The sequence below is a fragment of the Sturnira hondurensis genome, unplaced genomic scaffold (genome assembly GCF_014824575.4).
Source record: "Sturnira hondurensis isolate 20B ecotype Veracruz unplaced genomic scaffold, ASM1482457v3 Scaffold0008196, whole genome shotgun sequence".
Lineage (NCBI taxonomy): Eukaryota > Metazoa > Chordata > Mammalia > Chiroptera > Phyllostomidae > Sturnira > Sturnira hondurensis.
Genome location: NW_028080827.1, coordinates 27,932,836 through 27,948,246, shown reverse-complemented (window position 1 = coordinate 27,948,246; position 15,411 = coordinate 27,932,836). Strand labels below are relative to the sequence as shown.

The following is a 15,411-nucleotide window of genomic DNA, read 5'->3' as shown; positions in this document are numbered from 1 at the left end:
AACAGTCTGATGGGCACTCCTTTGTAGGTGACTGTCCCCTTATCTCTTGCTGCTTCTAGGATTCTCTCCTTCATTTTAATCTTGGCTAATGTAATTATGATGTGCCTTGGTGTGTTCCTTCTTGGGTCCAACTTCTTTGGCACTCTCTGAGCTTCCTGGATTTCCTGGAAGTCTATTTCCTTTGCTAGACTGGGGAAGTTCTCTTTTATTATTTGTTCAAATAAGTTTTCCACTCGTGGCTGTTCCTCTCCCCTTCTGGTACCCCTATAATTCGGATGTTGGAATGTTTAAAGATGTCCTGGAGGTTCCTAAGCCTCTCATTTTTTTGAATTCTTGTTTCTTCATTCTTTTCTGGTTGGATGTTTCGTTCTTCCTTCTGGTTCACTTTTTTGGTTTGAGTCCCAGTTTCCTTTCCATCACTATTTGTTTCCTGTGCATTTCCTTTCATTTCAATCAGTTTAGCCTTCGTATGTTCCTCTAATTTGCGACCAAAATCAACCAATTCTGTGAGCATCCTGATCACCAGTGTTTTGAACTGTGCATCTGAAAGATTTGCTATTGCTTGGTCACTTAGAATTATGGGCTCTGGGGCTTTGAGCTGTTCTTGAGTCATAATGTTTGGTCTGTTCGCACCTGTTATGTTTGAGGGGCGGAGCCTTAGGTGTTCACCAGGGCCGGGCGACCCAGTCGCTAGGTTGTGACGCGGTCTGGCTGAATGGTTCGTTGCTGTCAGACTTCCATACAGTTCAATTTTCACTGTTTTGGCTGCGTTTTTATTTTTACAACTTAGCTGTCTTTAAATTTAGTTATGGGAGGGAGCATAGTGTTTCCACCTACACCTCCATCTTGGCTGGACACAAAAAAAATTTTTGAATGTCTTTTTTTCACATACTGTAATATAAACTACATTTTAAAAACACTGTAATATAGCAGTTAGAATTAAATTGAAGAACTACAAAAATCCTTAGTTCTCTGTAACATTTTTCAGTGAGAATTTGCCAGATCTGGTGACACTCCAAATATCAGATAAATATTCAGTCAAAACATGAAAGTCCATTAGGACCAAATGGCAAACAAAAAAATGCCTATATTTCCCTCATCTAAGTAGATATGGCAGGTGCTCTAGTCACAGACAAGGATACACAAACAAAACTAAGAATCTAAGTACAAACACAGAGGATCGTGTATTTTATTCAGGTAAGAGCTTAAGTTTGTCTGTGTTCTCTGTACTGCACACCAAATTCCTAAATCTGTACCATCAGTAAGTATAGGCCACAGGTAATCTGCTTCTGTCTTAATAAACTACAAGTTAGAAATATTAATTGCCCTTATCTCCTAAAGACATGAACTTTGATATATTTTGAGTTCAGTATAATGTATAAAAAATACATTTATATGTGCTTAATTTCTGATATGCTGTACACATTTTATACAATCTTCTAGTTTCCCTTGCTGGAAAACCCTCAATTCCTAAGGAAGAGATAAAAAAAAATTTTAAATAAAGATTAGCCATATGAGCCCTGGCTGGTGTAGCTCAGTGGACTGAACAAGGGCCTGCGAACCACACAATCACGGTTCGATTCCCAGTCAGGGCACATGCCTGGGTTGCAGGCCAGTTCCCAGTGGGGGTCTCACGAGAGGCAACCATACATTGATATTTCTCTCCTCTCCTTCCCTTCCCCTCTAAAGATAAATAAATAAAATCTTTAAAAAAATAAAAAATAGACCTGGCTGGTGTAGCTCAGTGGATTGAGCACATGCCTGTGAAGCAAAGGGTCACTGGTTCAATTCTCAGTCAGGGCACATGCCTGGGTTGCAGGCCAAGTCCTCCCAGTTGGGGGCATGTGAGAGGCAACCACACACTGATGTTTCTTTCCCATTCTTTCTCCTTCCCTTCCCCTCTCTTTAAAAATAAATAAATAATTAAAAAATAAAAAATAAAAGTTACAAGAAAAATTACTAATATCAAGACATAAGAGTCATTCCTGGCACTGCCTACCTAGTCTAAGGGAAACAATACTTAAATATTCCATTTAATAGGGATTTAAAGCCTAAAATAAAAGAATTGAAGAATTTAGGGCACTCAATGTAACTGAACAATAGAAACTAGAAAGACCTAGAAGAAACACCTCATAATCTCCACAGTACATAATAAACCCTTTAGTTCTGAAAGAAAAAAAGTCCCCAAACCAAAAAAACCTATATTAAAATAAATAACAGAAACATCAGTAAGAAGAAATCTTCATTTATCTAAGTGGTGGATGAAATGCTAACTATGCATGAAATAACCACATAAAGAAAGAAAATAAATGGTCAACTTCAGGAGGCTTCCGTTTACTCTGTCATCTGGTTCCACTGTGTGCACTGTGTAGTGTACACAATGAAAAAGATACATGAGGATCTTTAGTTTAAGCTTGGAGCACCCACCAAAAACAACAACATATAAAACAGGTACCTCGAAAGACTTGAAAAGAACGCGAGTGAGTGTTTCTCTGAAGTGGGAAGGACATAGTACCGACTCGATAATCACAACTCGGCGATCTCTGGGATTCACCAACAGATGCCTGAAAAGTGACAGTTTTGTTTTTAAGAGTAAATAAAAGTTTTAATTTATTTTGGTACATTTTCCAATTTGTTAAGAATAGAGAAAGTATACTACATTAGCTCTTAACTTGCTCGATGACAAAAAGAGATCTTCATTTCACTACCCAGGAGAGATAACAACATTCCCCACCTCTTACTACATTTCATGCACTGTGCCAGCAGCTTCATTCAAATCTATTAACTTATCCCAAAAAACAAAAACAGCCTACTATGAATAACTTGGCCTATTAACAAGACAGTTTTTTAAATTTAGGTTACAAAACTAAGAAAAAGTATATGCACAAAACTCCAAATACAAGGTAAGTTTATAATTTGGAAAATATAAATACCTTACCCTTCTATTACCCAGAAATGACCACTGATAGCATTTTGTATATTTTTCACACTGTATATGTACATGCATATATTTTAACAGAAATATTCATTCCACAGTTGTTCTGCAACTTGCTTTTTCCAATTATCATCAATACATCTAAGACACCTTTCTGTATTGGTACATATAAAGAACACTTTTTTAATGTCATGTGTTTCATTATGAGGGTGTGCAATAATTTAATTATCCAACTCCCTTTATTAATAGGCACTTGATTCCCAATATTTCCTTATGCTTGACTGTATTCTAGTATTCAAATATATTTGGAAAAGGCTGAAAATAAACAAGTAAAAACGGTAATAGAAGTCAACCTTTTTTTCCCATCAGATGTCACAAAACAAAATTTCACTATGACTGGCATTAGGAAAACCTAATCATAAAAGTTGGGGGAAAAAACAAACAGCATTGCATCCTACCTGAAATACAGTATGTGGATAAACTCCTTTAGGTAGGAATATAATTCTTCTGTATTGATATTATATTGAACAACTTTGACAGGCTATAAAAAATTAAAATAACATTTATGTTAATAAAGTAATCTCAAATTAAAACATGCTTATTTATGATTGTGATAATAAATCAAAAGCAATCTGTATTGAGAATAAATGCAAACATTAAATGTAGATTAATCAGTTACATTAGAAATCCTTAAGAACTGGCATGTCCAAAATGATGGGCCTTTTTTGCTTGTGGGCTATGAAAGTATGTGCCCATAAGTAATTAAAGAGCTATGTTCATTTGCATTTGTCCTTCATCATATTTATCACTTCGGCAGGAACAATAAAAAATTAGCATCAATTAAAAAGCATCAAAGGCTACAGACTTGGTCCAGTCCCTGTCAGTCATCCCCCAAACACTCATGCTTTCTTTCCCCCTCGTACTATCAGCCCCACTTCATCTCGTATAACATGTCTTCTTTCCTTGTTGGCAACAAGCTCCACGGGGCAAGGACTGTTTCTGGCTGACTTATGATATATTCTCCCTTAACTGATACAGTACAAAGCACAAACCATTGGCTAATAAATATGTGTGATAAAAAGGAAAACACACATCTTCAGCACTAAAGCAGTATGTGCAAACACTCCAAACCACGAGTGCTCAATCATCACAAACACCTCACTAGGTTTCACTTAGAGTCGTTCGTTAGAAAGCTCTAAGCACTCTGATGCATCATTGTCAGATCTTCCTTCATGTACTCTTTTAAAGGAAAGACCATCAGCTCAGCCAGTTTCCTGATTTTATGAGGATCAAAAAACTTTTCTGAACCACATATAGCTAAACAGAGAGTAATCTTCACAAATATTTGTCTTTTCAAGAAGAAGAGCTGAAAGCACTAAGAAACGTTCCAAGGAGAATGTAAAAGTTCAACGTCCAGTCAGGACTGTATCTAGTAATCTATCTGATAACAAAATAACATCGATTGTTATATAACAACATGAAAAATGAATAGGCAGGATCTTCCATCACATTTGATACCACACCACAAATACGTGCTATATTTTTGGTTTGTCTACGAATGTGCAGAAAATTTTGAAATCAATAGAAAAGATTTCTTACAAGCATAATTAAAAAGATTTCTGATTCCATGTATTTCATGTTAATCTTAATGTCAAATATAAAATGATGTACTAGTCTCTTCTGCTACACATGCTTTTATAAAACCAAAATGCTCATATTCAATTGTTAAATAAGGGAATACTGTCTGTATTAATGTGATTTTTATTTTAGCTCATATTAGGCAAGAGGAATGAAAAATATGGCAACAGTTATCTTCATCAAGAAAAATCAAGTCATCAATCAGTGACCACACAGGTACATATCCTTTCAGATTTATTTTTAGAAGTCTGCATGGTCCTCTGAACCAAGCCCCCTTCCCAAGAAGGGCCCTCTCATGACTGTTGGCTGCACTTACTTTTGGTCCCATCTGAACAGCCGCCCCACTGGCCGGCCCAGAGCTCACTTCATCTGCATTGTCTCAGCATCCACTGACCAACACTTCCAATCTATTATTTATGTATGTTTACTACCCCCAAGAAGTGCTCCAGCCACATTCAGTTGCAAGCCAAAGCTGTTCTGAGAGATCAGTTGTTTTTGTTAGTACTTTGATTACAAAGTTACATGGGTTTTATATGGTCTATCCCAACCCCATTTTTTCCATTAAGCCGGTTTGTGATTTTTTAAAACAGACTTTATTTATTTATTTTCAGAGAGAGGGGAAGGGAGGGAGAAAGGAAGAGAAACAAGATATAAGATTGGTTGCCTCTCACACGCCCCCTATTGAAGACCTGGCCAGCAATCCAGGCATGTGTCCAGAAAGAGAATTAAACCAGCAACTTTTCAGTTCAGAGGCCAGCACTCAATTCACTAAGCCACATCAGCCAGGGCTATTTGTAATTTTAATAGGTGAATTTTATGGCACTGAAAATTATTCTTTCCATTGTTCTACAATTCCTCACAAAACAGCTTTGGCAAGAAACTGTCTTTTTAAAAATTGCTTTTCACACTTCTTTGGGTCTTGGAATTAAAGATAAAGAACTGAAGACCTGACATATTTCGAACAAGGTAAGAATAAAGTTATTCTATATTATAAGGCTCAAAAATTATTTTACAAGGTTAAAAACTCTCTCTTGGTATCGTGTAATTCCGTCTACATAAAAGGTAGAGAAAAGGCCAACCTTTTGAGACAGAGACTACGAGTGGCGCAGTGGGAATGGGGAGAGACTGCAAACAGGCATCAGAGATCTCACTGAGGTGACAGAAGCTCTAGGACTGGGTTGTGGTGATGCTTATGGAACTTAATATATTTACTAAAAATCACTGAATTGTACACTTAAATAAGTGAATTTTATGGTATGCAAAATTAAACTAGAGATTTGAACATTTTTTTCTTGGAATACAGTCATAAGGTATCTAATACAGTTAACACTGTTCTAATCAATCTTACATGCTGCCACATTTTAAAATACAGTACAGTATGCATTGCTAATTTGTTTTTAAAAATACCTTAGGCATGCCAGCTTTTTTAATCACACTAGGAATTATGCATCTTGGACTGGTTTCACCAGCAAATCCACATCTGCAAATATAAAATTGAAACACTTAATTTGAAGTCTTTTATTTGTCACAGAGACAAGTTTTTCCATACTTGTTTAAAAGCAACAGACATAAACACACCTGGAAACATCTCTGATGCATCCAAAGAGTCAAAACGACCTAAAAATGTTAATTCCATCTATTTATAACTACATTAAAGGTTAAAAAAAGTTTCAAATTAGCAACCCGGACATATTATCAGTTTTTTTTTAATTTACTGATTTTAGAGAGAGAGGGAGGGATAGAGAGAGAAAGAGAAGGGTTGACTTGTTGTTCCACTTACTAATGTGTTCATTGGCTGCTTCTCGTTATATGCCTTGATGGGAGAGCCAACCTGCAACCTGGGCATATAGGGATGATGCTCTAACCAACTGAGCTACCCCATCGGCGCTCTGTCAGTTTGTAGGGCAGCATTCATTTTTGTTTTTAATTTTACGTAACACATCTGTACTACAACTTCATTCATATGAGCTCCTTGTAAGTCCATCATTCTAATATTATTTGCTTCTATACCGACAGGTTTCCTTTTGGTCTATTTCGAAAACTGTGAATATCTGACATAGTTATAATCATAATATTCACCCACCATAAGCTCATATAATAAGCTTCTGCCTATATTTAATCGTTTTCACTATCATTTTTTAAAGTGCATACTATTTCATTTAAAAAAACTATTCTTTTTTTGAGTACTTAGGTATTTCCACTTCTGTTTCATGTCAGTAAACCAACACTTTAAAATGCTACTTAAAAATCACCACCATTTAAGTTTAGTTTGAAAATTATCTCTTCTTGTTGTCATTTTCAGTACTGCTCTATTTATTTCAGAATAGCTCTTTGCATCTTCTACTAATCTCCATCTGCACCAATACTCCTTAAATTTCCAGGATGCAACTCACTGGTCGGCTTCAGTTCCTCTTTACTTCATAAATTCACCTTAACACCCTCCTGTTGTCTCTGTCAACAGTCACCTTCCTGCATAGCAGCTTTCGGATTCTCAGTTCCTCAACAGACAGCCAAAGTAATTATCTTTCGGTGTCGGCCTCAAGGTATTTACTACGCTAGAAATAAACCTTTAAATAAATTAAAAAATACAAATAAGGGGAGATTTTACAAGAGAATGGACTGTTTAATCCAAGGACAGTTTAATCCAGTTCTGGTACACCTGAGGTCCAAATCTTAGGTAGGTTTTTTTGAACGCTTATTCAACAAAGTTATTAAATACCTACTATATGTTAGGCATTATTTAGATTTTACGTAAGGATTTTCAAATGTTTCCATTTCAGAGATATACAAAATGCAATTCTGGCTGTCACTCTCCTCTCTCTTGAGACCAAGACTCTCAACCTGGAGTCCAAGGACCACTGTGATATTCGCCAATCCCTAACTACGTGTAAATACATTAAGGTTTGTGTACATGCGACTTTCATTCGGTCGTCAAAGGATCTATGCCATCCAAAAGGTTGGAAACCACTACTCCAGTGTTTACAAATTGCCTTTTAAAACATTAATTTTCCTAATCTAAGAGTTTTTTTAGGGGGGCACAATCTCGAGTGTCATCTACAGCGTATATATCATGTTTTTGATGTGTTCAGTCGCCCGGTTTGATTTCCTACCCTTAAACATATTTGGATTTTCAGCACCCACAGAAGCTCCATTCAGTGTTTAATGATGCTAGCTAGCTTCCTAAGCTAACAAGCCCAGGGTAAGGTCTAGGTCTGAGCAGCCACCCTCGCGTGAGTGACTCCAAAGGGTCTGTTCGGTTTCGGGCAATAATGGAGCGCGTTGACGAAGGTAATTCTCGCGAAGCCTCTAAGAGGGCCTCTTTACCTCCCCAACGGATCCTAGGTATTCCCATCGCCCAGGTGGAAATAATAAGGACCATCCTTTGAGAAGGAGCCGGGCGGCGGGGGAGTGAAGCAGTGGCAAGGGCGTCGCAACTTGCCCCGCGAGGCAGGCATGAGGCACCCGGCCGGACCTGGGTTTCAGCCGCTCGCCCTTCCCCCCGACACCGCGGCCTGCGCCACGGCCACTCACTTGGTAAAGGCCTCTCCCAGATCTATCACGACTGCCGTTTTCTCCCCGCCGCTGCCCAGGCCCTCGTACAGCGGCATGGTAGTAAAGAAGATCCTAAGTAAGAAGACGCCGAACCAGGTCCCTACAAACTTCGGGACTCAGGGGGCGCGGCCGGCGGGACTACGGCGAGCGAGCTGCGGCGACGGCTGGGGCTTCCCGGGGCCGCGGCGCTCTGGCTCCGGGCTGTCCCAGGCTGTGCCTCATTCCGCGTCGGACCCAGATCCTCGCAGGCGACCGCGTCTGTGGGACTAGAGAGGAAGAAATGCGCGTTCCGCGGTATATCTGGGTGCGGGGGGCGCGGGACACGAGGTGAACAGAGGCGATCAGGCGCGCTGGACGCCCCGAGTGGGGCGGAGGCACCCGGGTCCTTCCCTCTGGAGACGCCCTCCAGTGGCGGGGGTTGGAGGGCGTGTCCAGAGGGCGTGTCCCTTTGCCTGTGTGTGTTCTGTGTTGTAGTTAACCTCATTAGACAGAAAGCTGAAACATAGCTGAAGGAGAGAGGGCAACAGCTCGAAAACTTTGATGCATCCTCTCTTCGGACAAGTTTTGCGGTGTCCATGGTTTTACCTATAACTTAATCTCAAAACATTCGGAGAATTGGTGTTCTCACCTGTGCGAACCGGAACTCAGGGATTAAGTTGCGTTGCAAAGCTAGGATTGGACTCCCAAGACCTTTGGATTTCAAAGCCTGTACGGTACTACTGATGCTTTAGAGAATAACACGTATGGATAACTTCTTACTTGATAGTCCGCTGAAAGTTTTCATTTTAATCCAAAAGAAAGCAGTTAAAATAGCATCCACGAATCTTGATCTACGGAGAAACAGGGTAATTTAACGGAAGGAATACTGAAGCAAGGGTTCCAGTTTACTAGAAAACCGCAGAGCTGTGTAACCCGAAACAAGTTAACTCTTCCTATTTCAGTATGCGTGCCCCATAGTAATTCTATAATGTAGGTTGTTTACAACTTTATCATTTCAGAGCTCTTTTTATCTGCCTCCTGAAATTGCCATGGAAACGAGTTATTGGGACGGGTTGCTTGCCTTGTGTCTAAGACTATAAGAAAAGGAATGGCCTGTTTTTCCCAGTGAACCTCCCTACAAGGGTAGGATCTTAACACAATAAGGTTGTGTTAAGGTTGTACAATGCACACGTGTGATCAACATAATGTTAGTAAAATTCGCTCATCGATGATCTTACTGAAGCCAGTTTCCGGAGGTAAGAGGATGAAGTTGGAATTATGGGCAAGGAAACTTCAGAAAGAATTGAGACTGGATGAAGCATTTTGCTTAGTAAAGTCAATGTTTGAACAGGATCCTTAACTCGGATTCAAGTTCTGTTTCAGCCACCTTCTGTCAAGTCTGTAGTACTCTCGATTATCCATTTTCTTATGTGTAAACTGTCCTGCTACTTCAGGTATTTGCGAGGATCAACTGAGATTATATTTATGAAATGATTATTATTACCCATCCTGTCTGCTCACCATCTGTATTTGTTTTCCAGGGATGCCATAACTAACACAAACTGGGTGGCTTAAAACAAATCTGTTCTCTTACAGTTCTGGAGGCCAGAAGTTCTAGATTAAGGAGTCAGCAAGGCCATGCAGTCTCTGGAGGCTCTAGGGGAGAACCCTTCCATGCCTCTGTCTAGCTGCTAGTGGTTGGCCACAGTCCTTGCTCTTCCTGAGCTTGTAGATGCATTACTCCAGTCTGCGTTCATCATAATCACCTGGCCGTCTTCCCATATCTCTGTGCCTTCATGTGATGTTCTAGTGTTATTTTCTTCCTGTGCATCTTTATGTTCAGATTTCCCTATTATAAGAATATCAGTCAGTCCTGGCTTGTGTGGCTCAGGGGATTGAGCACTGGACTGTGAACCAAAGGGCTGCTGGTTTGATTCCCAGTCAGGGCACATGCCTGGGCTATAAGCCAGGTTGTCAGTAGGGGGCATTCAAGAGGCAACCACATATTGATAATTCTCTCCCTTTCTCCCTCCCTTCCCCTCTCTAAAAAGAAATAAAATCTCAAAAAAAAAAACCCTTAAAAAAAGAATATCAGTCATTAGGTTAAGGTCCTAATCCTAATGTAGTATAATATTATCTTAATTGTATTATATTTCCAAAGACCCCCTAATTCCAAATAAGTTCACATTTTAAGGTTCCCAGCGGACAAGAATTTGGGGGGAACACTATTCAACCCAGCACACCACTTAAATATTAGTATTCTTCACGGTTCTGCCCTTAGATTTCTTCTTACTGTATACCCTCTCCTTCGACAACCTCTTCCACTACCGTACACATAGCTAGAGCTAATATTTGAGTTCTGTTTGCAAGCTATGTTTGCTGTATATAATCTTACTTATTCCTCATCATAACTTTATGAGTTCAGTATTATTATCTCCACTTGACAAATGAGGATACTGAGGCCAAGAGAGGTTAACTAGGCCTTCTGGCTGGTAAGTGGCACAGCAGGAATTTGAACCCACAGAATCCGGCTTGAGCCAAAACTAAACTGCATAATTATAAAGTAATTATGTCTTAATGCAAATAATTTTACTTTATCATGGAATTTTCAATCTTAGTATATGAAGTGACATAAGAGGTTTTAAAGTCTAGACTCCAGACTGAAACAGGACTTTTCTCTTCACCTGCGGTGAGGGTTGTCTCTCAGACCTCTCCCGGGATGAACAGAGGGCTCGTGGACTAGTTGGGATCTACAATAGACTAAAAGTGCATTTGCAAACACAATTGGTTGTTTTTTAAAGAAAAAAAGTGCTGGCAGAATAAGAATCATCTTAAATAGTTCAACCTTCTGGCAGCTTGGTGTAACGGACCTGAGCTCATGTCCTAGCTCTGTTAGCTGACTGACTTCAGGCAACTTAGTTAAACTCTGGACTTCTGTTTCTTCTTTTGTTAAATGAGGAAGATGCCCGAACACTAATAATCTAAACTAGGTTCAATTGGAGTCTGTGTTCCTTTAGCTAACACCTCTTATTCTGCCCCCGATCTTCCTACTTTTTTACCCCACAAGCTAGGCATTTCTATTCTTTTAACTGTTTCTCATTTTCATAGTTTTCAGGCCACTAATGAGCCCATTTACTCACTTCTAGAATTTCTCTGTTTTGTTAATGTGCCCCATAAATTACGCAATACCCATGACACATCAGAAGAGCTTATACTGTGATAGGGCTCAACTCTCTTGCTTCAGCTGCTACACTTTATTTATACGTAGCAGTGGGTTTCTGCTACGTATAATTATATTATATTATTGATTATATAATAATCAATACGTATAATCAATTATATTATTGATTCAGTCGTCTCTCACCTTGCACATGAAAACCTAATGTGTACCTAAATTTGGAGGTTTAGGTACCTAAATTTAGGTATCTAATTTTTTTAGAGGTACCTAAAAGTGGTACATTTTTTCAGCCTTTTCATATCATTAAAAAATTTTAAGTCTTTTTAAATCAAGAGTCTGGCATTAAACATATTAAATATAGTGTTACCTACAAGTTTAGGAGGCATGCTTTCAAAGTTTTCATTCTTCTAATAAATACATTTTGAGGGCCTATTATATGCTAGGCCCAGAAATTACAAAAAAGGAAAAATGGTCTCTGCTTACAGACCGTCCTGTGGAGACAGACATATAAAGTAATAAGTACCATACTGGAAACATATGAAAAGTATTAAAGGGGACAGAGGAAGGGACAGATCAACTGCCGAGGGAATGGTCAGGGCAGCTTTAGGGAGGTGTTCATTCAACCATTCTTGAAATCAAGAAGGTGCTCTGCTAGACACTGGAAGCACAAATATGAAGTAAAATTACTAGCCTTCAGATCTTACATTCACATTTATAGACAAGTAAACAAACTTTTAAAACTAGTGATAACCTGGCTGGTGTAGCTCAGTGGATTGAGCGCAGGCCTGCAAACCACACGATCGCATTTCAGTTCCCAGTCAGGGCACATGCCTGGGTTGCAGGCCAGTTCCCAGCAGGGGACTCACGAGAGGCAACCATATATTGATATTTCTCTCCTTCTCTCCTTCCCTTCCCCTCTAAGATAAATAAATTTTAAAAAATCTAAAAAAATAAAAATAAAAAAAGATTCTGGAAAAAAAAAACACCTAGTGATACAATGATGCTTGGATGAACATGGTGCTCTAGAGGCAGAGACCAGGGTGCAACTTGACATTTTTTCAGGGGAGATGGGAACACGAACACACAACAAAGGACACATGAACTCTGTCTAAAAGATTGGTGCCCATTTTCCAATGTAGAGCTACAGAGAGGGCATTCTGGTGTGAGACGTGGTAGAAACAGGGTAAGACTAGAGGGTGGTAAGGTTCTGTCATTCGGCAGGAAATGATGGGTTCAAATCACCAAGCTCCTTAGTGGTATGCTGGGGAGTTTGAATTTTATCCTATAATAGTCACCATTCAAAACGTGTTAAATAAGGGGAAGGCCATGTCATATTTGTATTTAGTTTGATCAGTTTGTGTTCAGCGCTTTTGAAGTGGGATCGACTAGCATGAAATGGAGGCGACTGAGACAGGTGGTGAGAAGCCAATTTGCAAGCTATTGCAAGAGCCTATAAGAGAAATGATGGCCATTAATTAGAGAATAATAATGTATGTGTGACATTATCTTTAAATGTTATCCAAATGGGAAAAGACATAATTTTGTATTTAAAAACAAATTCTCAATAAGGCATTGATCGCAGTTCAGAGCTGTTTTCTCAAGCACTGTGTTACAAAAATATCTAATATTTTGATTTAACCAACTAAAGTTACATGGTCACAGGGGCTTTATAGTTCCAATTATATCAGTGCCTCCTAATTAACCCTTTCTAAAGTACAAGATTTAATCAGAATTGCAGCTTTCATAATGTAGTTTTATTTTTCAAGTTCTTTTTCAACCACTTCTGCAGGTTTTGCTGCCAAAATGAAGATAAGAACTAGCCGTTGAGCCCATGTTGGGAAACTGTTCATCTTTACTCCTCAAAGGCCTCCACAAAAGCTAACAATCACTTCCTGTCTTCAGGAATAACTCACCTTTAACTTGGAGATCAATGTTGGGTCCTAGTGGGTGGGAAGGTAACCTAAGACTTCTTGAATGGACCCACTATAAAAGCTCTCCAGTGTCTGGCTGATGAAGAGTTTTCATCAACATCAGTGACTTAAGTAGTTGCATTTATAACCAGAAATCTGAATGTCTCCTAGGTCCCTCATTGTCCTTGTCAGCTGCAAAGACATGTAGTGTGTTTTGTATAAACCGTATCTTATCCACTGCTACTCTGCAATCAGGATTATGACACCAGCTGCTTAATTGGTCTCTCTGTTCTCTCCACAGTCCATTATCTTACTGCAGGCAGAGTGAGCTCTCTAAAATGCAAATGCAATAGTGGCACTCTGCTTAAAATCTTTCAGTGACGCGCTGCAGGTTTCAGATAAAGTGACAGTTATATCAACTGCTCAGTAGTTTCCCAAATGTATCCTGCTGCCTCACACCTTCCTTATTGTGCCTAGAATGCCTTATTTAGAATCTTTTCTCTTTGTCTTTCTACACTCGGTTGAAGTATCACCTCCTCTTAAAAGCTTCCCCTGACCCCTGGTCCCTTAGTCTATTTAAATCTTTCTCTGGGCCTCCATGGCATCCTGTGCACATTACCGTGCATTAAGATCTTTTTGTCTGTTCAGTTCACTGTTCTATCTCCAGTTCCTAACAGAGCACCTGGCATATGGTAGGTTCTGGAGAAGTATTTGATGAGTGACTAACACTTTTTCCTGTAATGTCTTATCCACTGTGCCTTCACCCTGAGAGCAGGGACTTTGTAGACCAGCACCTGGTACAGCACTGAGCGTGGAGTGGGCACTGAGTGTGGAGTGGGCACGCAGTGGATTTTTCTGAATGCACAACAGTGGCCAGGAAAGGTGGCCAGCTGAGCTGCTGCTCCCAGCTCACTCCGTAACCAGCTGGCAAGGGAAAATAGAGAACTGCTTTTGACTCAGTGTGTGGCTACCATCTGTGTGACTGCCCACAATAGTGCCTTGAACTTGATCTCTCAAAGAATATTTCATGCCACGTTTCATGAATGCTCATGTCACATTGTAATAAAACTTCAAATACTGAACCAGAACTCACAATGTGCTGGAATTGTGATGGCATGTCCTCTTTTGGGAAGGAAGCAATTCACCGAAGAATAGTACCATGAACTGTGTTAAGGTCAGGACACATCTGGGCTGATGTATCATCATACTCTTCATTTCTGTAGAACTCCATAGTGAAAATTTATCACTAACTATGAGGTGTGGCAAGATCCTGAACCATCAATCACAGAATCAGTAATCCACCATATTTACAGAGACAGAGAAAATTGGCTAAAATATTTAACAAAGGTTTAATAAACCATACATTTAACACAAAAGTATTTGTTGAACTAGCATCCTATTTCACTAATGTACTGTAACTGATTTTCATGCTGTGTCTACATTTGGATGGATGAAAATGTAAGTGTTCTGGTTTCCTCACATGCATAACTCAGGCCAAGGTCAGATTTGGACTGGAACTCAAGGCCTTGGGTTTTTGTTTTTGTATTATCACTAAGATGAGAAAATGAGGCTATTTTTTGTCTTTTCCCATTAGTTTACTCTGTTATTTTTTAATCCTCACTCTGATTAAGATGTGTTTTTATTGATTTTAGAAAGAAGGGAGCGTAGAGAGATAGAAAGAAACATCAATGTGAGAGAGAAACATTGATCGGTGGTCTCTCCTGACTGGGGATCAAAACTGCAACCTAAGTTTGTGCCCTGACTGGGAATTGAACCTGCAACTTTTTGGTGTACAGGATGATGCTTCAACCAACTGAGCCACTCAGCCAGGCCTCTTCTGTTGATTTTAAACATAATACTTTGATATTTTACTCTGAGAGGATAGAATCAATAAAAATGGTTGGATTGACATGATATTTTAAAAAATAAATTCAAAATAAACTTATTTAAGAATATCTATCAGTTCCAGTGTGATTACTCTCAGCTCTTCTTTACACCAAAAGCAATGATGAAAGGAATATGATTCCTTAGATGTATGATCCATGTGTAGTAACATTATGGTTTTGTTCAAGCATCAGCAAGAAATAACAATGCTAAAGAAAAGTCATTCTCGGGGAACTTTGGATAAGTTACACATTTTCATTATAGACATTTTTTTTATTAACAATAGCTATGATTCCTTGATTATCTGGTGCGTGCAGGCGCAGTCCTAAGCCCAT

The 15,411-nt window shown here is 39.2% G+C and overlaps 1 protein-coding gene across 1 annotated transcript in view; it reads right to left on the bottom strand.

The window, feature by feature from the left end:
- Positions 1 to 14,127, bottom strand: part of ACTR10 (actin related protein 10) — a 29,858-nt gene extending 15,731 nt beyond the window's left edge. The window contains exons 1-5 of the mRNA XM_037054391.1: positions 14,114 to 14,127; positions 8,105 to 8,263; positions 5,981 to 6,053; positions 3,394 to 3,476; positions 2,456 to 2,564 (exon numbers count right to left, since the gene is read on the bottom strand). Of these exons, the coding sequence (XP_036910286.1) occupies positions 2,456 to 2,564; positions 3,394 to 3,476; positions 5,981 to 6,053; positions 8,105 to 8,181 (342 nt within the window). The 5' untranslated portion in view covers positions 8,182 to 8,263; positions 14,114 to 14,127. The remainder of the gene's footprint in view (positions 1 to 2,455; positions 2,565 to 3,393; positions 3,477 to 5,980; positions 6,054 to 8,104; positions 8,264 to 14,113) is intronic.
- Positions 14,128 to 15,411: the final 1,284 nt, after the last annotated feature.